Source organism: Sus scrofa, chromosome 16 (assembly GCF_054392235.1).
Source record: "Sus scrofa isolate SSC_HxYL_T2T_F1_AM1 chromosome 16, Sscrofa_HxYL_maternal_Yorkshire_Landrace_v2.0, whole genome shotgun sequence".
NCBI lineage: Eukaryota > Metazoa > Chordata > Mammalia > Artiodactyla > Suidae > Sus > Sus scrofa.
In genome coordinates, this window is record NC_139398.1 from 65,833,895 (window position 1) to 65,858,173 (window position 24,279).

General features: G+C 41.1%; 2 protein-coding genes across 9 annotated transcripts in view; one reads left to right on the forward strand and one right to left on the reverse strand.

Annotated features, from left to right (window-relative positions):
- LCP2 (lymphocyte cytosolic protein 2) overlaps positions 1–15,489 on the forward strand; it is a 43,323-nt gene extending 27,834 nt beyond the window's left edge. For 2 of the 5 annotated variants that reach the window (XM_021077083.2, XM_021077084.2), the window contains exons 11-21: positions 1,956–1,981; positions 2,087–2,106; positions 2,200–2,307; positions 3,654–3,684; positions 5,522–5,534; positions 6,207–6,336; positions 8,197–8,246; positions 10,120–10,214; positions 10,824–10,901; positions 12,410–12,565; positions 14,181–15,489. In XM_021077083.2, coding sequence (XP_020932742.1) covers positions 1,956–1,981; positions 2,087–2,106; positions 2,200–2,307; positions 3,654–3,684; positions 5,522–5,534; positions 6,207–6,336; positions 8,197–8,246; positions 10,120–10,214; positions 10,824–10,901; positions 12,410–12,565; positions 14,181–14,303 — 830 coding nt within the window. In that variant the 3' untranslated portion in view covers positions 14,304–15,489. Of the gene's footprint in view, positions 1–1,955; positions 1,982–2,086; positions 2,107–2,199; positions 2,308–3,653; positions 3,966–5,521; positions 5,535–6,206; positions 6,337–8,196; positions 8,247–10,119; positions 10,215–10,823; positions 10,902–12,409; positions 12,566–14,180 lie in introns of those variants that run through there. The other 3 variants (XM_085001804.1, XM_085001805.1, XM_085001806.1) reach the window with 2 other exon arrangements.
- Positions 15,490–16,987: 1,498 nt separating this feature from the next.
- On the reverse strand, positions 16,988–22,376 carry C16H5orf58 (chromosome 16 C5orf58 homolog). Of its 4 annotated transcripts, none has more exons than XM_085001575.1 (4): positions 22,291–22,376; positions 21,229–21,302; positions 20,328–20,421; positions 16,988–17,259 (listed from the first exon to the last, which is right to left on the reverse strand). In XM_085001575.1, the coding sequence occupies exons 3-4, from the start codon at positions 20,419–20,421 to the stop codon at positions 17,114–17,116; spliced, it is 240 nt and encodes a 79-aa protein (XP_084857701.1). In that variant the 5' UTR covers positions 21,229–21,302; positions 22,291–22,376; the 3' UTR covers positions 16,988–17,113. The 4 variants fall into 4 exon arrangements, with proteins under 4 accessions (XP_084857701.1, NP_001431792.1, XP_084857700.1 ...); NM_001444863.1 differs by having other exon boundaries at positions 22,334–22,355; XM_085001574.1 differs by lacking the exon at positions 22,291–22,376 and adding an exon at positions 22,035–22,168.
- Positions 22,377–24,279: the final 1,903 nt, after the last annotated feature.

Consider the following 24,279-nt stretch of genomic DNA (forward strand, 5'->3'; position numbering starts at 1 on the left):
TCCTCTTCTATCGGCAAAATGACTTTCAGCTCTTGGATCTGAGGCTACTGCTTGCTGCTGTTTCCCTGAACCACATCGCGGCTCTGCTAAATCATGCAAATCTATGTCGGCTATTTGGGTTTAAAATGGCCTGCTGTGGAGAGCTGTACAAATTACATGAAAATGAAGACAGAGAGATTCGACTTCAGGCTCCAGCCTTGCTTTCTCTCATGAGTCAAAGCACTAGAAAAGTGGAACACTGATGTCAAATCCTTCTGATTCATTTCCTGAACAAAAATTAACCTTTTTAAAGATTTTTTTTTTTTTGCTTTGAGGGCCGCACCCATAGCACATGGAAGTTCCCAGGCTAGGGGCTAAATCAGAGCTGCAGCTGCTGGCCTATGCCACAGCCACAGCAACATCAGATCCGAGGCACATCTGCAACCTACCCCGAAGCTCACGGCAAGGCCAGATCCTTAATGCACTGAGTGAGGCCAGGGATCGAACCCACATCCTCATGGTTACTAGTTGGGTTCATTACTGCTGAGCCACAACAGACACTTCCCCTTTTTAAAGATTTTTTTTTTAAATGTGTTTTTCTTTTTAAAGATACCTTTTCTCAACAATACAAGCTCTACCCCTGAATTAATTACATATGTGATGTTTTCGGAGAACTAACCTCTAACTCAGATTCTTGTCAATAGACTCCTAACATGTCCAGAAAATATGCAAAAATCAGCAGATTAGAAGAAAAGTTATTCAGCCCTGATGATATAAATCTGAATTTTCTGGGTACCTCTCTAAAGGAAGGTTTCTATCTCAAACCAAAGTATTTATAAATAATGAACATTTTTCATACCACCCAAACTCTCTCCCACTAGGCAGTTGGGGCAAGATTCTCAGGACCTTTCATGGGCCTGGCATGTACTTAGTTTTTAACCATTAAATCATGTTGCAAAAATGCAGCTCCAGGGAGATGTATTACCATTCAGCTTAGGGTGTTAACTGAGCTGGTGGGCAGAGGGAGAGTAAAGAAGAAGAATGAGTTAACAATTGTTAGCACCCAAGGGTCATGTGCCTGACCCCACATATAAACTGTCACTTGATCCTTACAGTAAACCTATGCAGTTTTAACCTACCATCCTCATTTTACAGGTGAGGAAATTGAAACTCAAAGACTTTAGGTCACTTCCTCAAAATCACTCAGAATTTGCTTCCAGACCTGGTTCTATCTAGAGCACCAGAGTCAATGTACATTTATTACATTGAAGACATGGAATAACTACTCTAAAGGACTTTAGATGGAATTTAAAAATACACTGCTTTGAATAACTTTGCAAGGCAGAGTTCTCAAGCACAGCTAGCATTTCTTCAAGGAGCCTGCATGTCATCTGTTCCAAGAGAAAATAAAAGGAAGAAAGACAAAGAAAAAAAAAAAAAGAAAAGAAAAACCAACAAAAATCCCAACAAAATGATCTGTAGCTACCAGAAGAATCTTCTCAAACTTTCTCTCCCAAGTTAAAAATTTTGCATAAACTAAGTGTAACACTTTACATAATGTAACAGTTAAAGGGAAATTAACCGTTCCATGGCAAAATGGATTTATTTTAGATAGAAAAATAAACTTAGACTGTACAAAGAAACTGGTATGAAAGAGGTATTAAAATCCCAAGAAGGCATTCATCCTTTTTATCATCAATTAGATAAAATAAAATGATGGAAAAAAGCACAGAACTCACAATACTGTTTGTATGTCAACAACACTGTGACCCTTGGGCGAGGTCACTTAATTTCTCTAAGTTTATAAATTAGGTGCTACGTTGGGGACCCTTTACCCATCTAAGGTCTACACCGCCTCATTGCTTAAACCCAGTCAACCCTCCAAGGGCCCCTGGATTCAGTTTCATCAAGCAATGTCTTAATATCTCATGCTTGGCTGTTAAACTCAAGGTCTGTCTGCTCTTTGTCTTTTATAGGAAAGAAACCAGCGATTTCTGACAAGGTGAGCTTACCCCGGTTTGTTTTTGTTTTTGCTCTGTTCTGTATTTTGCCTGTTTTCTGTGCAAAGTGTTGAGGACACTCACACCTCTTCCCTCCTGCCTTGCAGCCCTCAGCGCCAGCAGGAAGGTGAGTGGCACTGGAGCACCAGCGGGAGGGTACGAGGCCGGGGCTGTACAACTCTAGTCTGCTTCTCATGCATCCTTTCTTGCAACTCTGCAGGCCTCTCGGGGAGCATTTGCCCAAGATACAAAAGCCCCCGTTACCACCGGCCACAGAAAGACCCGACAGAGGCAGCCCCCTGCCAGGGAAGAAGCCACCTGTGCCAAAGTAAGTGTCTTCTGTCACTTGGGCTTGTCGTATAGAGGGGGAGATGTGAACGCCTGCCTTGTATTAATTAGCTATCTGTAGAGACCAAAGACCATGGCGCACCCAGATGGGAGTGGGCTCCTTTTGCCTCTGGGGCTTGAGGAATGTTCAAGCTTCTCAGGTTGGAGGGAGAGGGCCTGGGTCTCTTTGAAGGACATGGCCATCTAGCACAGAGAGGAGTAGACAGGTGCTTCCTCGGCAATGACTGCCCTTTGTGGAGACCTTCTCCTCAACCAGCCAGATTTTTGGCTGCATCTTCCTTCCATCACAGGGTGTAGCCACTGCACCTATCATTTTATATCTCCGTATGGGAAATCATTGTGGGAGGTCATGGGTCACTGTTCAGAGCCTCCCTCACTGCTCAGCCACACTGTATAATGGCAGAATACCAAGCTTGGCTCTACTATTTCCAGCCTCACTATACAGTCTTTGGGGGCCTATCTACCAAATGGCACAAGTAAATCTGAGCTCAGGCCCAACCCTGGTCCTTACCAAAGGCAAAACCAAGGCTTCCCTTGAGCTCGGGTGTGCAAGCAGGATTCATAACTATGGCTCTTGCTTGACCAATATGAGGACTAAATCAGAGCCATGGCTAGGGTGCACCAAGAAAACCTGAGTAATCGAATAAATATTTTAAGGGAATGTTCTAAAAAATCAAAATGAATGCAAAAAATATCATCATGAACCAAGTATCAAAGTCTTAAGTAAACACTAGATGTGATGACATGAAGCCTCTGACAGACAGAAGGCGTTCACCAAATTGTCCTCCTTGTGTCCTCTGAGGGGAGAAGGACGTGGGCCCAGATGGAGAGCTGCCTGCCACAGTGCTAAGGCCGCTGTCACCAAATCTGTTTGACCAGCTTGTGCATCTGGGAAGAGTCCCAAAGCAGCAGCATTTCCCAAGCATCTTCCCTTCACACGAAGGGTGAGGCCCGAGATGGTTGTTTTCAAACATCAGCCGAGGAGAAGGTTACCTAAAATGTTTTTATTTGCTTAGAGAAACATCTACTCAGTGAAATTTAATAGCTACTAAAGAGGTTGCTGACGAAACCTTTTTTCTTTAATGTAATTATTTGCTGCAGTAGCTAAACAGAATAAAGGTTTGCCCAGCTCAGCTCACAATGATGACAGAACACTGAGTCACCAAACTTCCCTCTCCCCTGCTTTTCTGCTGGGGTTTTTGCTTTTCCATGTAATCATGGCTCAATGGGTTTGGTTTCTTGTTACTTATTAGATTAGGCAAAACAACCTATGTTCTTTTAAACTCTTTATGCTCAGTTCTTTTCCTTTGCCCGGATTCATTTCAGGCATGGATGGGGAGGAGACAGAAGAGAGAATGTAAGTACAAAGCATCACTTGGTGAGTGCTTGGCACAGGGGAACCAGTGAAAGCTCTTGTGGAGGCCGGGGCTACCTCTGTCTTGGCCACATTTGCGTCCAGTGCTGGGAGCCAGGCCTGAACACAGGAGGCTGCTGAACCCTGGGGCCTGGTGGGGCTGCCATCTCTCCCTCCTGCCCACATGCTGTACTGCTTACTCCTGTGCCTTGAAAGCTCCTGGGGAGACTGGGTTCATCACAGCCCCATTACCCATGGTGATTAGCAAGGTAAGGGGCAGGAGGTGAAGGGGAAGATAAAGTGAGGGGTGCTCCAGAGTCTGGGCCTCACAGCAAAGCATCCTAGGCCTCTGTTTTCCCCTTTAATATCTCCATGGCTTAGGAAGAAGGGAAATAGCATCTATTGAATGCCTGCTATGGACCTGTTGCCAATCTAGCTACTTCTGAACAAGTGTTTGCCTGCCACTTGTCCAGATGTAGTAAAGAAAGTCTCATTATCCCAGGAACCCCATCAGTTTCAGGCAAACAAAGACCAGGCAGTTGGCCATCCCAGCTTTACACATACTGTGCATTTAATGTCTCTTTAAGGAGTCATTGTTTCTCTTTTACTAAGAGGAAATCGAAGCTGACGGGGGTGAGATACTGGTGGCAAGTTTCACAGCTGGTAGAGAGCCAGGATCCAAATCTAGGTCTGTCTGATTTCCTCTACACCGGAAGCCCTCTGAAGGCCATCCCACCCTTGCCATGTTCAAGGGCTCAGCAAACTTTTATCGAGCACTCAACATACACCATGTACAAGTAGTAACTAATTTAATCCTCACGACAACACTGAGGAAGGCGCTCTTTCATCACCACTGTGCCGGCCTAACAAGTCCGAGTCGGCAGTTGTGGCCCACTAGTCAGTGGCAAAATCTTCCTGGCCTCTCTGAACATCATTTCTTATCTGAAGTGTAGAGCAAATACCCCCTCCCTTCTCTTATTTCACAAGGCTGTCCTAAAGATAAACGTGCCGAACCGTGTGGGCACAACTTGGAAGCTATTTACACATCAGTAAGGTTGCCTGATGTTTAAGGGGAGCAGCCATTACAAAACGAACCCCAAAACAAGGCTGATTAGGGTTGAATCGATTTCTGTAACTCTTGGCAAGTTAAGAATCCCTCCTGGGCAGCACGTTTTCATGTGGAAAATGAGGAGGCTAAATTCCTGAAGGGGTGCTAGGAGAACTGGATGAAATATCATTTGTGAGTCTTCAGGACACATGTTTGATACTGTCACTATTAGTGCATCCTTGGGTCCTTTTAGATACCTCAGTACCTATTTGATGTTAATTATATAAAGTGTCTCAGAATGGACTGTCTTTAAATGACCATTTGTTAAAAAAAGATAAATTACTTAGCAAGTTCTACTGGTCTCCACAGTACCTTAATTATGGAGACGCACAACTACTAAAGAAAACAGAGACATTTCTATGATGGAGAAATATGGTTCTTTTAGGAACTGTGGTGTTTTCTGTTTCTTGGGGTTTTGGGGGGGGTTGTTTTGTTTTGTTTTGTTTTTGCTTTTCAGCGCCACAACTTGTGGCATATGGAGGTTCCCAGGCTAGGGGTCCAATCGGAGCTGCAGCTGCCAGCCTACTCCACAGCCACAGCAACAAAGGATCCGACCTACACAGCAGCTCACGGCAACACCAGACCCTTAACCCACTGAGTAAGGCCAGGGATCAAACCCGCACCCTCAGGGATCCTAGTCGGATTCATTACCACTGAGCCACAATGGGAACTCCCGAGGAATTGTGTTTTCATGATAGGTTAATATCTTCTTTTTTTTCTTCCCCTTACCAGGATGAAGACGATGGTATGTTCAGAAAGGCTTTCTTACAACTTATAACCTATTCCTTTGTTTTTCTGCTGAGGCACTCAGATGGAATTATTTAGCACAGAAAACATTACACTTGTTAAATTAGTATTAAGTAGACATACATCAGTTGGCATACTATGTAACTACAATAAAGTGGATTATTTGGCTTGGTTACCAACGTTCAGGCATTACAGTGCAAATTACTTGCAGAGCAAAACTGAAAACTGCATGTACAGCTGAATAGAAAATATCCTAGTGTTTACGCTCTCTTAACACATGGTCAAGGATCATTAATTGCAGATAAATGGCATGGCATAAAATTTGGCTTTCATTAAACTTGTGAGTCATTTCTGAAATCCATATGATTTCCAACTGATAATTTTCTGCCAAGTTAACATTGCAAAAGTGAAAAAAATAAGATGTGTATTATGGAGAATGATAAAGAATGGGAGCATTTTAAAATGCATTCTAAGCTGGTAAATCATTTAGAAAAACCTTGGGGGTAGGCTTTCTACCCACTTCCCAATGGCATTCAATCTTTCGGATTTTTGTACCTCCTTTTAGACCGGCTGTTTCGAACTGGGGAGCAGTTCTGGGCTGTTTTGAACTGGGGAGCAGTCCTGTGACACCTGGATCCTAACAACTTGCTTCTTCTCTCTCACCTCACAGTGCATCAGAGACCCCTGCCCCCACCAACAATGCTCCCCATGAGCTCCAACACCTTCCCTTCAAGATCCACCAAGCCCTCACCCAAGCACCCCCTCCCACCGACTCACACACCCGGAGCCTTCTCAGAAAGGTGTGTGCTGCCATTCAGTTCTAAATTGGTACACCATCTGGGGGCACTGATACCAAGCTAACGTCTGGTGGGTTGAGGAAGAAAGAAATGAGTCACTGGAGTTCCCCTCATGGCTCCGTGGTAATGAACCCAACTAGTATCCACGAGGATGAGGGTTCGATCCCTGGCCTCCCTCAGTGGATTAAGGATCCGGTGCTGCCGTGAGCTGCTGTGTAGGTCGAAGTTGCGGCTTGGATCCTGTGTTGCTGTGGCTGTGGCTACAGGCCAGCAGTTGTAGCTCTAATTCGACCCCTAGTTGGGAACTTCCTTATGGCAGGGGCACAGCCCTAAAAACCAATTAGAAAGAAAGAAAAGAAAGAAAAGGAAAGAAAAGGAAAGGAAAAGAAAAGAAAGAAAGAGAGAAAGAAAGAGAGAAAGAAAGAGAGAAAGAAAGAAAGAGAGAAATGAGTCACTGATGGTACAGTCAGAACATTCTGGGTCTTAAGAATCAAAACCAAGCTGAACATAAAGAACCGCATGTCTTAGCTCACTGCTGTGTTCTGAGTCTCTGTACTTGGGGTCAGAGGGGTACAGAATTGCCTGTTCTGTCAAAAGCCTAGACGCAAAGGACTCTTTGGGAGGAAATGGGGACCGTTTTCACTCCGTGAGTTGAAACAAAGAAACAAACACTCAAGAAACCCAGTTAATTACTTGGACGGGAAGACCAAAAAAACTTACCTTGCATTTAGCAGACGCAGAGAACTCACCTGGTGAGCTGTCCCCAGCAGCTGTTTTCTCAGTAGCAAGAGGGTTTTCTCAGGGTCCACAATGAGGCAGGCTGTCCAGAGGCAGAGGTACAAACAGGAGAAAGATTTAGGTCATGTCTCCTAAATAAGCCCTCAGGCTGCCTCCTGATATCTGCCCTCCCCCCCGCCCCCCAACCCAGGGTTCATCCACTAGCCCTTTGGGCTCATCTTCTCCCTCACTGGGAAAAGCCCAGTCCCTATCCTAAATATGGGAGAAAATTCACCAGCAAGGCCCCTCCACCCCTGCCAGATATCTGGAAGGATTCAACTTTTTTTTTTTTTTTTTCACTTTCCCTGGGTGCCTCTTGCTCTGATTTTCTGCTGCTACTTCTCACTCTTTCATCTGTTTATCTTCTTCTTCCATGTCTACCATTTTCTCATGCTACTTCACCCCACTGGGCCCTAGCCCTAGTCTTCATGCTTATAAAATACCACTCACATGAGATTGCTGAACAGAGCAATTTTACTGAAGGTTTGGACTAAATTTGCAGGGGGAGCTGCTGCACAACAGACAGCATATCGGGGCCCCCGTAGGCCCACATCACCCCAGTCCCCACGGATGCTGTTTCGGTGTCCAGCAGCACCACGGAGCCCTCTCTTTCTCACCCCTTACCCTCTCCCTGTAGACCATTAGGCCTTGCGGATTCTCAAACAACACGCCCATGTAATGTATTGTCCTAACTAAAAGAGAAGTCTTCTCCAAAGAGGATTTCTGTCTTACTCCAAACTCAAAGTCTTCAAACTACAGCTGACCTTTTCTTTTTTGCTTTGCTTTTTTTTTTTTTTTTTTTTTTTTTGGCTTTTTAGGGCTCAGCTGCCTTTCAAAAGTAGCTTTTACAGCCCTTTATACAGTTCTTTTGTTGCTTTTGGCTTGTGAAACTTGTTAGGCTTTGGGGTGGTCCATCTTGGGACAGTAGTGAAACACCCAACAGGTTCCTTCTCTTTGCCCTGCTTCCATGGTTTCAGGGAGCTGGTGGGAAGTAATAACAGGAAGCAGCATTCCCCTAATCCAGACTCCCCCTCTGGCCCCTTCACCCCAACCCAACTTAAATCCATTCTTTTTCTGTCTCCGCAGTAACAGTAGTTTTCCGCAGAGTGCCTCCCTGCCGCCATACTTCTCTCAAGGTTTGTACTCTGGGCTCTAGTGACCTGGTCCCGCCAACATGCCAGCAGGACTGGATGGCCAACCTGTTCCAAAGCCTTTTAGCAAAGGTTTTATTTCCTCAAAGCACCTGACTTCCTCATTCAACACTTAACTCAGCTTGTGTAGTGTGTGAAAGGCTGTTGGGATGATTGGCTACTACACAGAATAACACACACATACACGCACACACTTCCTCAGGAAGGCAGCCCTGGCCTTCATCTTCCTACGTACAGTTTTTCCCCCTGCTGTTTTTACATGGCATTCAGGAGAGTGCTGGTTTTCTCTGTAGTTTTAGTTTCTACAATGAGTATAACCTGGGTTGCTAGTTGAGGAACATTTTTTTAAAATGCAGATTAAGAGACTCCCAACCCCCAAGATTCTGATACAGTGAGTCTGGGTGAGGACCTGTATTTTCACTAACATCTCCTCTGGGTGTCCATGGTAAGTATTTACTGAGAGTGTTCTCAAACTGTAAGATGCATATAAATCACCTAGGAGTTGTGTTAAAATGCAGATTCTGATTCAGTGAGGTTCTGCATTTCTAGCAAGTTCCCACGTGATGCTGGTACTGCTGGTCCATGGAACACTTTGAGTATAAGCAAAGGTGTACAAGGTGGCACTAGACTATTTACTGGTGATGGGGATTATTAATATGAACAGTTGCTTAATTTTTTTTTTTTTTTGGGAATATAGTCATCCCTCTATATGGGAAGGGGGATGGGTTCCAGGACCCCCACAGGTACCAAAATCCAAGGATGCTCAAGTCATTTGTAGAAAATAGCATAGTACAGTCGGCCCTTCATACCCACAGACTCCTGAGCCTGGTGATTCAGGGTCTCCTTGGAATTGTCATTTAGGCAGAGTAATGTCTGGAAGCCACAGGTTCTAGTCCTAGCCCTGTCCATGCTTTGTTTAGACTCTCTCAGCCTTTGTTTCCTCATATTCAAAAAGAAGATAATACCCACCTTGTGCGGTTGCTGTGAGGATGACAGGCAGCGTACACAGGTGCCTTACTCAGGGCCTGGACAGGGCAGTGCTGTTGAATGAACAAATGAATGAGGCATGAATTATTGAGAACATTCAACTTGGAATTTCCAGTCTTTAGCAGCCATTCTGACACATTGAAGATGGGCTTGGCAATTACAGATCAACATGAGCAAAACTTTCCTGAGACTAGGAGACACATTCGCTTAAAAAGTGTCAGGGAACTGTCAACAAGAAAGTGAAACTCAAGTGCTGGGTAATTTGCAGGACACACCAACACAGATTTCCTGATTGTTGGGATAGGTGGTGGGACCTTCTATGGGGAGGTGAACAGTTCTACATCTGGAGAAAATTTGGTAAAGAATGGCAGGTAGTAAACTCTGGCTCTAAAAGCTAACAATATTCTCAAGGTAATGTCCCAGCCTCTGGGGTAACTTACATTTCTTTTTAAGAAAACAATGAGAATATGATTATCTTTATCACCACATCACCACAGGGTGGTAGGGAATCCATTCTGGGTGTGCTGGAGTCTATGAAAGATCTGGCTTCTGAATATTCTTTGTGATGACCACATTAAAGCAATGTGGCTTTTTCAGCAATGGATCTCGTCACTTTATAGTATATAACATGCACAATTAAACAATCACTCAAAGGTGTGGTAGTACCTCACAATGTCACTGGCCTGGCTGCAGAATAACTGAGTGGTCCTTATGGTTCTGAACAAGTGAAAATTATTTTTGAACTTGTGGTTTCTTGAAATGTGAATTACTAGGAACAACTAACTGCAAGGGCACTTGGGGGAGAAAAATGTGCTTATGACAGAAGTGAAAGACTGCTGAAATTAACTTTCCAAATGCTCCACTTTTGAAGGCCCGAGCAACAGACCACCTCCCAGAATCGAAGGCAGGAACTTTTCCTCACCAATTCCAAACAAACCTCGGCCACCATCCCCTGGGGAAGATGAGGTAATAAGGCATCTGTTTGTACTCCGTTTTGTTCCCCCAGAAAATGAATCATCAGAACTCCCATTGAACACGCTCTTGTACTTCTATTAGCCTTATTTTTTTTTTTTTAGCGAAAAAAATTAAGAGGAGGATTCGATGAAAAGTAATATTTTCTTTTTCCTTGGTGTTTTTCAGACTCTTCCAATGGCAAATGTGTGTTTTGCATTAAATAAGCAGAAAGATAATCTTATTTTTCATCTGTTTCTTAGCTTATGACATTGCAATAAGTCACTTAACTGCTCGTTAACTCAGTTTTTTCAGTGAATATATTATCATTCTAAACTAAAGAAATTATTACATCTTTACCTTTCCTGATAAGAAGCTCCATTATATATGGCATTCTTATTCACAGTTACCTTTGCATCCAGTGTTATGATAAAAAGCAGTTCAAACAAAATATCTTCTATGTAGCCTTACCTAAGTGATTCTATATTCAAATTAAGAAAACAAATATTTCAGACCTCATGGAATTGAGGTGGTGATTTATGGAAATGATTACTTGGAGGCTTTTCTTTTCACTTACATATGTAACTGCAAAATTGATTCCGTTTTTAAAAATTTACATTTCAGAATTCATTAAATGAAGAATGGTACGTTTCTTATATTACCCGAACAGAGGCAGAAGCTGCTCTCAGAAGGATAAACCAGGTACTGTGTTAATGTTTATTTTTTAGTAGTTATAAATATTAATGGAAGAAAATAAAGGGAACTGACTTTTATTGAGTACTGATTATGGGCTAGGAATTCTGCTGGCTGCTGTTCGTGCTTTTATACTAAGGGGACCAATTAGTGCCAGCTTCCTATCTACCAGCATCCGGAGAAATGATTCCTAGGGTCCTGACAAAATAATCTAAATTAAGGTAATCATTTGGCTGGCAGACTCTTAGGAGATTTTATTAACGAAAATGGTCCACCTTTGCACAGGAATTATACAAGGCCAAAAGGAGACTCTCTCCTCCCAAATTCCAACATTTTAAGGAAGGTTCCATGTTCCTCTTAATACATAGTTGGCATCAATGTGAAGGGGCCCATATTGAGAGACAACAGCAACTTTTCATCCTTTCTCCTAGCAGTTTCTAGCTGCCCGTTAACACTGAGGTCTGGAACCAGATTTCTTGCCTGCCAGTGCTGACTATTAACCTTAAATCTATGTATCAGAGACAGGAAAGCAAAGATCCTTGTCTTTCACAGCTCTCACATTTGGAGACTACAACTGTAGTTCTCAAGCTTTGTTGCACATTTAAATCACCTGAGGAGCTCTAAGAAAAATTCTGATTCCAGTCTTATCTTGAGAGATTCTAGATTTAATTAGTCAGGGGTGCCATGTGGGCTCTGGAAGTCTTCAAAACTTGAAATTCTAAAGCAAAGCCAGGACTACCAATATTTGTTCAACAAGTATATTTGTGCAACAGAGATGTTCTAAAATTTATTCAATCATCTTGGAATGAACAGAATAAAGGAAAGCCATTATTGCAGATTGTTGACTATTTAAGACATCCTGATTCAATACACAGAGGAGGAAGTAATTTAAATGGATTCCTCCTTATTCATTCTATTTTAATATTAGATCTTTACAGTATTAATTTGATGTAGCAATAATTTATGGAATGAAATTTTAAAATATAGGCCAAATCACAACGGTATTTTAGTAAATATTAGGGAAAAAGGGTGCTAAGAACACCTGCCAAGGTTCAGGTGTTTTATAATGAAACATTGTATCTGGATACCGTAAAGTTTTAAAATAGGTAAATTTCTTAGGTATTTGCAGGTATTTTCTGACTTAGGCTGTGGAAAGACAGGATTAGAGAATTAGCTTTTGAGTCAGAAGATATATCTGTAGTTAACCAATAAAGTTATTTTGCTGGCCCTTTATCCACTCAACCACCTATTACTTGTTTTATTACTGAAAAAGAGATTCCTTTTTCATAAAGAGACTTCAAAGATGTCTCTTTGAAATTTGGAAATGTCTCTGCTGCCTCTTTCTTGACATCAAGGAATCCATGACACATGGGACTGCAGCTGTTTGGGGAACTGAATGTTCACTGAATTGTCAACTGTTAGGTTTCCAGATCCCTAGAGTCTTGTTTTCTGCTCTTACAGACAATAGGAGTATTGACTTTTCCTGCTCCCATAGTAACAGGAATTTATCCTTTCAGGATGGCACTTTTCTGGTTAGAGACAGCTCTAAAAAAACAATAACCAATCCATATGTCCTCATGGTGTTGTACAAAGATAAAGTTTACAACATCCAGATCCGTTATCAGGAGGAAAACCAAGTCTACTTGTTGGGAACTGGACTCCGAGGGAAAGAGGTAAGGGCTTCTAATTATAAAATTTCCCTCGAGTCTCTCTTTATGTCTTTCTGCATACTTACCTACCTGGAATCTTGCTGTAGCATTCTTTGCTGGGGTGGGGGGGGTGGGGTTCCATACTTTATGGCAACTTAAGAGTTAAGTCACATTAGTGAAACCCTTAATTTACTGGAAGGAAATAAAATCTTAACAGTAGCTACCTGTGCCATGGAATCTTTTTTATATCTTTTAATCCAAGTAGTCTAAAATCACTTGTGTAAATTTAAAAATGTTAACATTTAAATTTTTAAAAACTAAGTTAGATGGTGTAAAAGGTAAGGCCCTTCTTGCATTCACCTCTGTGACATAATTTTAATGTAAGATTACAGTGTATTTATAAAGCTGTATCTTAAATGAACATCTGGAAAAAGGGGAAAAATAGAATTCTCTTGGTGATTATTTAAGATACTTGGTCATTTCTTACTAAACATGGAGGTTTGACCCATGAACGTGGCAAAATTGTCAAAAACATTTTCCTGTCTTTCGCCAAAGTTTACGCTAGTCACTTTTTGGGTGGTAATCAGGACTGGTGTGAAGGAAACCTTTCAGGGCTGCTTTTTTAAGCTACAACTAAACTGAATACCCCAAACATATTCTTTAAGCTCAACGTTCCAGGAGGAGAAGCAGCTGAATCAAACATTTCCAGAATGAGAAGCAACTTAGCCATAACTTCCACTTCACTCCAAATAGTTTTAAGTTATGATAATATAGATGAGTAGAAAAAAAGTCCACATGACTTTGGCCATATGTTTGAATCACTGGTTCCATCTGGGTAGAGCTGCACCAGTCCTATAGAAGCAGAGACATCTGCCCTCCAGGATGTCTACTGGTCTAGTGGGAACACAAATACAAACCACAGATTGCAGCTGCCCTGGAGGGCAGCACCTAGCCGGGCAGTCTTGGGGGCAGCGCATAAATCTAAAGTACCTAGGAGACTTCTGACCCACATCCAGATGGATGGATGGGGATTTTCCAATCTAGCCATCAGTGATAGGGTGATCCAGGTAATGAATGCAAAGACTTGCTTCAGAGCTCTGGTGAAGGTGGCAGTTGGGGACACAGCAGAGATCATGAAGGAAATGGTATGACCTGCTACCGAGATCATCTTCCAACACAAACACCAGGGATGCTGTCTGACTTGAACTCCTTAGACTTTCTGACGTTATTAATGATTCAGAGTAAAGCAGGGATACACAAACCAAAACCAAACCACAAATGAAACAACCCTAAGGTAAGGCTATCAGGATTAGACTCCCTGCCCTCATATATATACATATAAATATAAATATATATATGTATATATATATATATAGCCTGCCATATGAAGTTAAATATACATACACACACATAAATACACATTTGCTTTAACCCATGTTGGTGAGGAATTAGTTTTTCAAAGGTCCGCAGTAGAAATCATTAAGCTATTTGCCAAATTTTACACACACACCACACATAAATATTCCCATAATCCTCACATTTCAAGAGGTAGAGTATTATGCAGATTTTAAAAATGAGAGTGAAATTCTTGCTACCCATATTCCAATGTTGATTTATCTCCCTATTTTAAACCTTTCAGGACTTTCTGTCTGTGTCAGATATTATTGACTACTTTAGGAAAATGCCGCTTCTACTCATTGATGGAAAAAACCGAGGTTCCAGATACCAGTGCACGTTAACCTATGCTGCAACTTATCCCTAGCAAGCCAGCCAAGCAAAGGAACCTTACTCCTGCCTCTGATGCCAGCATGGGAAGATCAGTCAACTGTGGTAAACCATCAGACACTTGGGACTGAATTGAACCCCTTAACATGAAGAGTTTTGTCCTTTTGCTTAAAAAGTGTTTGAAATGAAGACTGTCAGATATCCCATAATTTATTTATTCTTCTTCAATGTTTATAAAATGCATGAGTAATAATGTTCACACTTGAAGTGGAGTAGGGCACTGTAATAATTCATTTTTAAAAGATACGTATTTGTGAATACCCATTTCCAAGTACATTAGTTTGCCCAGCTACACAAACAATATGGGGCAAGCTGAGCAACACTGAAATGGTAATAATTTTGGTAACACATTAAAAACTGAATTTTTTAAAATAGGCACTCCTTTGTCAAAGGCAATCATCAGTTTTATATGCACAATTTGAAACTTACTAAAATTCAGTTTCTAGGCAGCAATAATTTAAGAAGCTTCCAAAACATTTCATCCTTTCTTATTTGTTTTTTTTTTTTTTTTTTTGCTGGGGGGATTTTTGTGTACTTTTTTATGAAAAAGATAAATGCATGTCAGGATAACTCCCTGGAATTAAAATTAATTTGCCTTTTGCTTCACTTTTGAGTTCCTAAGACAACTTTATTGACTTTACTTAGTTCTTACTTTTTTATTTGTTTTAAATCAAATTTAAGATACAAATGCCCAAAGAAAACATTTTAAATTTAGAAATGAGGCTTTGGTGTCAAATTTAAGTTCATCACATCCAACACCCACATCCTACCTCCACTCCACCCCCCCCAACCAAATCCAAAAGCATCATCAAGTGAAATAGATTTTACTGAAGTCTTCCCAGGAAAATGAAAGAACAATGCATGTATACATGGAAAAATCTGATCAGACTTTCCAATTAGATAGGTTTTTTTTTTCCTGACAACTGTAATAAAGCCCTTCTCTTCATCCATTCCCAAGAGGCTTTATAAATTCTTCAAAGCAATTCAGTTCTTTCCTTCAACATTCATATCTCACTTAAAAAAAAGTAGGCATGTCACACAATGAAAACCTCACATTCAGTTAAGTTTTCCCTTTTGAGGCCTGGGTTGTTATTCCACAACTTTTATTAACAATAAAAATGTATGGCTTCTCTGTTTAGTATATAAAATTTCTAAGTCACAAAGATTCTTGTCTTCAATTTCATGAGATAAGAGAAAGAACACTGGGGAGTTCCTGCCGTGGCTCAGTGGTTAATGAATCTGACTAGGAACCCTGAGGTTTTGGGTTCGATCCCTGGCCTCACTCAGTAGGTTAAGGATCTGGTGTTGCCGTAAGCTGTGGTGTAGGTCGCAGATGTGGCTCGGATCTGGCATTGCTGTGGCTCTGGCGTAGGCCGGCAGCTACAGCTCCGATTAGGCCCCTAGCCTGGGAACCTCCATATGCCACAGGTGCGGCCCTAGAAAAGACCTCCCCCCCAAAAAAAAAAGAACATCAGAAGGGATCTTGGAAGTCATCTAGTTAAAACTGACAACTTGCTAAAATAAGTATGTAGAGACTTTTAACCACTGACAATTAAAATGATGCTTCACAAACGTCATCCTTACAAACCAGAAGTTCTCAATTCAGGGTTCAGAACTCAGGAATTCTAAAGCTGAAAAACTTTCATTCATTTACATGTTTATTCAAGAGGATATTCGACAAGCATTGACTCCATGCCTATTCTGTGCTAAACACTGAGCTAGGTGCTGGGCAATGAGGCTAGAACTGCGATGGAGGGAGCTGACCTTGTGTCTTGCTTTGTGGTATTACATACCTTATGTTTAAAAATATTTAAAATGAAGGACATGGCAGATTTCAAGCAACTATTTGGTAGTGGATTATGTTTAAAAAATAAATAAAGATTATTATTTTAAATTTCTGTTGGCAGAAAGAGACAGAAATTAGCAACTTTTAGGACACAGGTGTCCTAAAAATAAAACCTATTCCACTCCAATGATTGAAATAAATGATGAATATCTGATGTTTGAATGACTAGCATTCTTTCTCCCCTTCTTTGGGCCATGGCAACTCTGTTCTTTTGATGCGGCATCTCTTTTGGCTACAGACCTGGCATATGATCCCAGTCTCACCAAACATAGTTGCTCAAGACCCATCTTAATCAAAGCTGGGCCAATCAGGATCTTTCTCTGGAATGTTAAACACAGAGGCTGAGACAAAGGATCTCTCTTTTCTCTGGGGTCCCCCAAAGGTAATGCTGAACATCTGGAGTTGTCTGCCATACCCCTTCCACCTATGACATGGAGGAAACCAGCCTTTAGGAAAGGATGAGGTGGATGCAGAAACAGAACCAGGATGGAGACCTCTGATGAATTTGTGGAGGCCCTAAAATCCACCCCAGCCATGGACTTCCAATCACATGACCCAATAAATGCTTCAGTTAGCTTGAGTTGCTTTTGGCACTTGCCAGCAGGCGAGATCTGATTAATACAAACTCATATCAAACATTTATAATTTAGTAACTCTCTTTTGACCTAAGCCAAATTCAAGCATAAAGGATAAGCAGGGCCCCATGGCCAATTTCCTCTGACATACTTTTGCCATAAGTGAAATAAATTAGCCATTCCTTGAAACATTAAAACAAGGAAAAAAAAAAAAAAACAGCCTTCAAGAACAGGAAATGATTAGTTACAACTCAACATATCTTTATTTTGTTTCTTATTATATTACATATATTAGTAAACTCAATTCTACTAGATATATGTCGATTCAACAACACAAAGTTATAGATTCACAATACAAGGTCAGATTTAAAAACTGTTGGAAGCAACGGTTATATCTGACATTTCAGACTCTTCAAAGAGGGGACTGTTTCTCTCAGTTTCCTTCACATCATCTGTCTTTACAGGATGACTAAAATGTAGGGTAAGGTCACAAAGCAGTAACTGGGACAGCTCTGCGTAAAAGAAAACAATAGAAGACACTATTTGTAGTACTTATGTCATAGACAACTAACATTACTTTAAGTAGCTATTTCCTAATTCTTTTTTTTTTTTTTTTTTCTCTTTTTAGGGCTGCACCCGCCACACATGGAGGTTCCCAAGGTAGGGGTCCAACTGAAGCTACAGCTGCCAGCCTATGCCACAGCCACGCCCGATCCAAGCCACATCTGTGACCTACACCACAGCTCATGGCAACGCTGGATCCTTAACCCACTGAGCAAGGCCAGGGATCAAACCTGAAACCTCGTGGTTCCTAGTCGGATTCATTTCTGCTGCGCCACGACAGGAACTCCAATTTCCTAATTCTTAATTTAGTTTTCTATTAAGTGACTACTGATCAAACTACAATTTAGATGTGCCCCATTTTGACTTAAGAGTCAAATTTATGTAATACAAAATAAGAAACAGAAACTCACTAAAAAGGCTCTTTAGCTCAAACAACTATCCTGTTAAATTGCAATTTGGTTTTTTCAAATTTAATTTATACCTTTTAAAATTATTATTTTTATCTGTTATACATGCACATAGTGTAAAGAATCAAGGCATTTTACAAAAAAATAGCAATTCCTATCTCCCAGAGGCAAGCACTTTTAATTTCTTTGGAGAACATTTTGTTTTTGTTGCTTTTGTGGTTCCTTTCTGTGTTGAGTTTTTGTTTTGGGAGGAGTAGTATTTAATTTCCATATCTCTAAATGACACACATATTTTATTTTTTCAATTTTAGTTATTATCTATTTGCTTCTGACCACAGAAAATTAAGACACACCTCTTTTCACTCACTCCATAGCCCCCCCATATACCTGAGTACAATTTTTCCTAGCTCAATATTTAATGTTTACATTTTTCTGATTATATGTTTTTAACAGTTGAGTATTAAATGACATCTCCCTTCCTGGAAGCTACCATCCAATCACAGTTAAAAAGTGTTTCTTTCTTTCAATGCTATACCCCAGTTTCTGCAGAGAGTACACCTACTCTTGGTCCAGCCAAGAGCCCTGACTGTTCTGTTGCTAAGAGCCTCTCCTCTCCGAGAGCCTTCTGATCTGCTCTAGTCTGGACTGACAGCTCTCCAGGACTGCTGTGCAGCACACATCTTGGGAATTCCCTTCACCATTATCCTAGGGACGCCTTTCACCCCTCCCTTGTGTGGAATACCTCTTTTTCCAGAATCTCACATCTCTTTCTTTTTGGTCTACTCTCCTGTTTGGTGGAATGCACCATAAGTTACTTCCCGAGGGGAAGAAATTTATGTCTGAAAACTTCTTTCTAAAATGCAAATCTGCTGTAGTTCCTGCCGTGGCTTAGCAGAAGAGAGATCTGAGTAGTATCCATGAGGACGCAGGTTCAAGTCCTGGCCTTGCTCAGTGGGTCAAGGATCCAGTATTGCCATGGTCTGTGGCATAGGTCCCAAACGTGGCTCGGATCCGGCGTGGCTGTGGCTGTGGTGTAGGCTGGCAGCTGCAGCTCCAATTTGACCCCTACCCTGGGAACCTCCCTATGCTACGGGTGTGGCCCTAAAAAGCAAAATATAAAATAAAATAAAATAAAATGGTAAATAAATAAAATAAAATAAAATAAAATGTAAATCTGCTGAAAATGTTCATTGGTTCACCACTATCCTCAGGATAAAGTCCAAACTTCCTAGAACTGACTTAGAAAGATAATCCTTGCTGAAGTGTTGAAATTGGTTTTGCGAGATTATGAATTAGGCAAAGCTAACTGGATTCCTTTATATTTAACTCCTTAGAGCCTTTGTTAATAGGTACCATGTGAATCTGAGAGAATTACATGGCATAAAGTCCTTCCCAAACTTATTTGTCAATACATGGACTCAGTTTTTATGCCCCTGGGAGAACACATAGAAAAAGCCTAACAGACGCTCACTATTTGGGGTCTAACAGTCACTCCCCCGTCTTTGGGGCACAATTTGATTACATTTGAGGTGATCCTCTCCCCAGCTCCAGGATTAGTCCTGACTGACTGAAACTTGCATTGGCAGTCCTATTCCCCTTGGTGGTGACTGATGCAAATCTGACCAATGCTGGAAGAATCTTGGGAAAGGCTTATCTAAAGAGACACAGGCAGAGACAGTGTTTGTATATATGGTTGTCTACAGGTAATGGTTATGAGAAGTGATAAACAGAGTGAATGTAACAAAGCAGAAATATGGAAAGAACCTAGTGCTTGACGAATTCTTTAAAACTCTGAATTACCTTTATTTAGGGCTGCTCAACCTTGGATCTTTTTGCTATCTTCCTTATCATATAAGCCACGTTAAGCTGGTATCTGTAACTTGTAGTTGAAGGTCTAATAACAGTCATAACTCACATAGAGGCTGTCTTCAAATACCAAGAGTTGTCATAAGAATAACAACTACATATTCAGTGGTTTCCATAGTCAGAAACAGGATCAATGGGTGAAAGGAAGAGGGAAAGAGATTTCAGCTAGTCCATGAGGAGGAACTGTCTATGATGGAATAGCGTGTGGTGAGATAAAATGTTCCTCAAAATAGGGAATATTTTTGGTCAAGGATAGATTAGCCCTGGAAATAGTCAATCATGGAATTTTTACATGCCTGGGATAAAACTAGAGAGCATGCCTATGAGGTCTAATCCTACTAGAACCATTAATTCACACAAACTTATTCCGTTTTTATTTGGAAGAACTTTAAGGGCTTAGTAAGGATTAATGGATAAAGATACTGAATTGTGAGATGTGACATCACTGTGTAACAGTTTGTTGAAGGGAAGGAAGGGGAGAAATTTAGAGAGCTTAGTTAGATTTCATAAGCTTTTTATAAAGTGCCAGGGATGAAAATTCAATTCTAATTTCTGGTGAATGCTCAAAGATAATGCATCTTTAGAGATCCAGTTCACATTACAGTGTGAACATTTCTTAAGAAATAGAGAAATCCTAAATAGTAGGCAAAATTCAGTTACACCCCAGCAGAAGCACAAACTAGCTCTACTATTTATTTATAATAATAACATGCAAACATTTTAAGTTACTGAGTCCATAGTACCTTTCATCTTCTTTAACTCCAAAGAAATTGTGTTAATGTTTTTAATTATGGCTTCCACACTTAGCTTATGGTCAGTCACATTATTCTTAAACATCTGATTTTAAAAGAGAAACAAAAACAATGTATACATCAGAAGTATTTACGTACCCTTTAAAAATATTTAAATTTTCAGTATTTCTAAAAGGAAAATGTTATTTCAGAACTAAATTATTTGTGAAGTTATACTCTCTATAAAATCTCTATAAACGGTTAGAATTCTAACATAGGAAGGCATCAACTTATTAATATTTTTCCATCTGAAAACAAGAATTCTAACTGGAATTCTTAGGATGAGGTTTCTTCTTTAATCAAACCATATCCGCAAGACAGGGCCCTCCCAAGGGAAATGCATATGGCCCTTTTCAGAAAGTCTTGGCCCTTAAAAACTACCTTACAATTTAGTAATCTCATAAAATCTTCTCTAATTCTTACATTCTCGTTGATGTAAGTCAGCATCTTATTCTAACTTATGCTTGAATGTCAGAGTCCATATATGATTTAAGTATACAGTAAATCTTAAAATAAGATTCAATTAAAATTCCTTGATTAAGAAGATGGCAACAAGGCACTACTAATTTAATTTTGGGAGTTAGGGCAACAGATGAAACATAAATCAACATGGTACTTGTAAAACAACATGGTTATTTATAAAATACATATACTAAGTCAATTGTGTAGATATAATTACATAGGTTTCTAGTTGGTTCACTGGAAACTACCCTTAACCATTCAAATATCTCAAAATAACCTGAATAAATCACAATTGGTGCACACAACTCCAGCAATGCAGAAGGTGAGTTGTTAAGTATCAGGCTGCTTGTACAAAAAAAGTGAAGAAAAAAAAGAAAAAACACCAACTAACCTTGATATCAATTTCTTGCTTCTGCCTTTTCCTGAGCTGGAGGAATTTATTCTATTTCAGTCACTGCGGAGGCACTGCAAAGGAAATAAATTTCTTAATCTCTAGACAAGGAATAAAACACACTTTGCCTCCACCTACAGGCTCCTGGGCCCTGAAAACGGTACAGCAGCCATCTTACCTGGACATGGCAAAGCAAAAGATCCAGATTTGAGGGGAAAGGAAAGATGATAAAAAAATAAAATAAAATAAAATAAAATAAAATAAAATAAAATAAATAAATAAATAAAGGGAGTGGAGTGCGCTGGTGTAATTAACCTTTAAAATAAGAAATGAATGTTTAAAAAAAAAAGTAAAAATCAAGAGGAAAGCTAATGGATGGAGAAATGCCCCACCAAGTTGACCCTCCCCACTCTAGGGTCTGTAATTCAGGGCCCTCAGGTGGCAGTAGGTAGGCAGGGGTCAGAGGGCACAGTGGTAAGGGGACCCGACTGGCCTGCAGCGAGGCCAGGGCTCCTCAAGCCTTCCCAGGTAGCTGGGTCAGAACATCACTCAGAGAACAAGCCGGTCAAACGGCGTTTCCCCAGGTGGTGGAAGCGGAGACCAGGCTCAGGAACAGAGAGACTAGCGGCGTCCAAGGCCAAGCCGCCATAGACTGAAGTCAAGAATGCACCCATGGCACTAACCCAAGGGGCAGAGGGATGACTAGTCCCAAAGTTTTCCTTCTAAAGGCCAAGGCCTCCTTCTCCGCGCCACCGACACCCATGAGGGGCCCCGGGTCTTCGGGGCTGCAGCCTGGGGCCTGAGACCTGGAGCCAAAGGCGGCCTGGGCATCCGCACAGTGCTCACGCTCCCAAACCGCATCAGGACAACGCGAAACGTGCTCCGTGCGACCCCCAGCCGTGCTGCGACCCACCCAGCCCACAGGCCCGTCTCAAGCCAAGAGAAAACCAGGCCCCAATGGGGCCCGGGCCCGCTTAGCGGCCAAAGCCGGAGCCTGAGGCAGCCGGCAAAGGCTCCACCCCACACACCAAAACCGGATTTGGATGGCTTAAAACGACTCACCGGCCCAGCCCACAACCCCAACCCTGTCGGCCTCCTCACCAACCTTGCCTCAAGTTCCGGACTTCCAGGAGGAGAGAGCTGGCTGTAGAAACGAGACCCGTCTGTCTTCCTGATTGGCCAGCTTCTCCGCCCAGTGCATCCTGGGAATTGTAGTCCCAGCTTAAACCCTGGCAGAGAAGGTTCTGGATGCCAGGTGGGAAGTGACTAGCACAGCCTCGTGGGCAGAGGGAAGGCGGGAAGGCGTTTTGCTACCTATGTGTCAGGCAGGGTGCTAGCCCTTGTTTGCCTTTAATTTTCACAGTATAGGTGTGTGAGACTCTGGACTGAAACTGCTTGGGCTTGAATTCTACTCCAGCACTGGTTTAGCCATAGAAGTCCTTAACGGTCATGTGAAGATAATATCTGTTTTCTTGTGGGTGTTTTTTTTGTTGTTGTTGTTTTGTTTTTTTTGTTGTTTTGTTTTTTTTGTTGTTTTTTGTTTTTTTTTGAGAGCTAAGCGAGGTAATGTATCACATTGGGCTTGGCAGATGATGTGCCCCATAAATGTTCGCTCTTATCATTTCTATAAATCTGCATGGAGGAGGACACAGGAGTTGAGAAGTGGCCATTGGTTTCTTGCCAAGTGGCAGAGATGGGATGCAAGCCCTCTTTCCTGGATTCCAAGAGGACTCGCTACAACCTTTGGAGCTGACTCGAAGACTTCTCTTGGTGCCCTCGGGAATTGCCTGAGGCTTTACCTCCAGCATCAGATTCTACACCAGAAAACGTGTCTTCTCTAAGACTCCATCCTAACACTCACCGCCCTCTCCAACCAGTCCCTTTCTGGCTACATTCAACACATAGACTGTTTTAATTTTATATCTGATTACCTTCAGTTTAATGCTAGCATTTGTTGTCTGATGCAGAGTTAGGTATATGAGGAGGGCTACAGGAGAACTGGATTTCAGTTCTAAGGATAGCCAGCTATGCAGTCTTGGAAAAGAGTAACTTGCATTATCTGATTCTTGATTTCCTCATCGATTTCCTTATGAGAGAGATGGGCTCCATCAGTGTTTCAGTTTCTCTCATTATTGGGCCACTGTTATCCGTGGTTGCCCTAGCTGTATACCACCTATATTATTACCTTAATTTTTTTTTTTTTTTTTTGGCTGCACCCACAGCATGCAGGAATTCCCAGGTCAGGGATCAAACCCTAGCCACAGCAGTGACAACAATGGATCCTTAACTGCTTGGCCACCAGGGAACTCCATTACCTTAGTATTTTAAATTTACTTCCCTTTAATGTTTAAATCTACTTAAATTTTTAAAAATATAATCAGGGTGAATGGAATAAAAATAAGCAGAAGGGAATCAGGAAAATAGACAATGAAAATAAAACTATTTTTAATCATTATATATTCTGTTTCCTGATGGCTGATCTTCTTTGATCTTCTTTGTTAAAATGGGTTATTAAATATTAGAGAATTGTTAAAGATAGTCTAGCACAAACCAAGACTTTCTTCTTGATGCAATCAAAAGAATTGAACATGTTGGCAGGGGAGTAACTGTCATTGTGTGATTATACATTGTTTAATGCCTGTGTACCCCATGAAATAATTTCTCATATCCTTAGTGGGATATGTCCCCACACTTTGCTGAATGTAGGATTGGCTTCTGTCCAATATACTATCCTGTTGTTAGACTTCCTTCTCTTGGAATAAAAAAAAAAAAGAAAAAGGAAGGAAGGAAGAAGGAAAACAAATGAATGAATATATATAACAAAACAGAAACAGACTCACAGATATAAAGAACAACTAGTGGTTACTGGGGGGAAAGGGGCAAGATAGGGGTACGTGATTAAGAGATACAAACTACTACGTATAAAATAAATAAGCAACAAGAATATATTGTATGGTGCTGCGAAATATAGCTATTATTTTGTAAAAACTTCAAGTGAAGTACGATATATAAAAGCAATGAATCACTATGCTCTCTGCCTGAAACTAACTG

Excerpts from the sequence above, each read along its gene's own strand:
- C16H5orf58 (XM_085001575.1), bottom strand. The coding sequence starts at position 20,421 with ATGTTTAAGAATAATGTGACTGACCATAAGCTAAGTGTGGAAGCCATA. Across the intron at positions 17,260-20,327 it reads GGAGTTAAAGAAGATGAAAG|AGCTGTCCCAGTTACTGCTT; the intron begins GTACTATGGACT and ends TCTTTTACGCAG.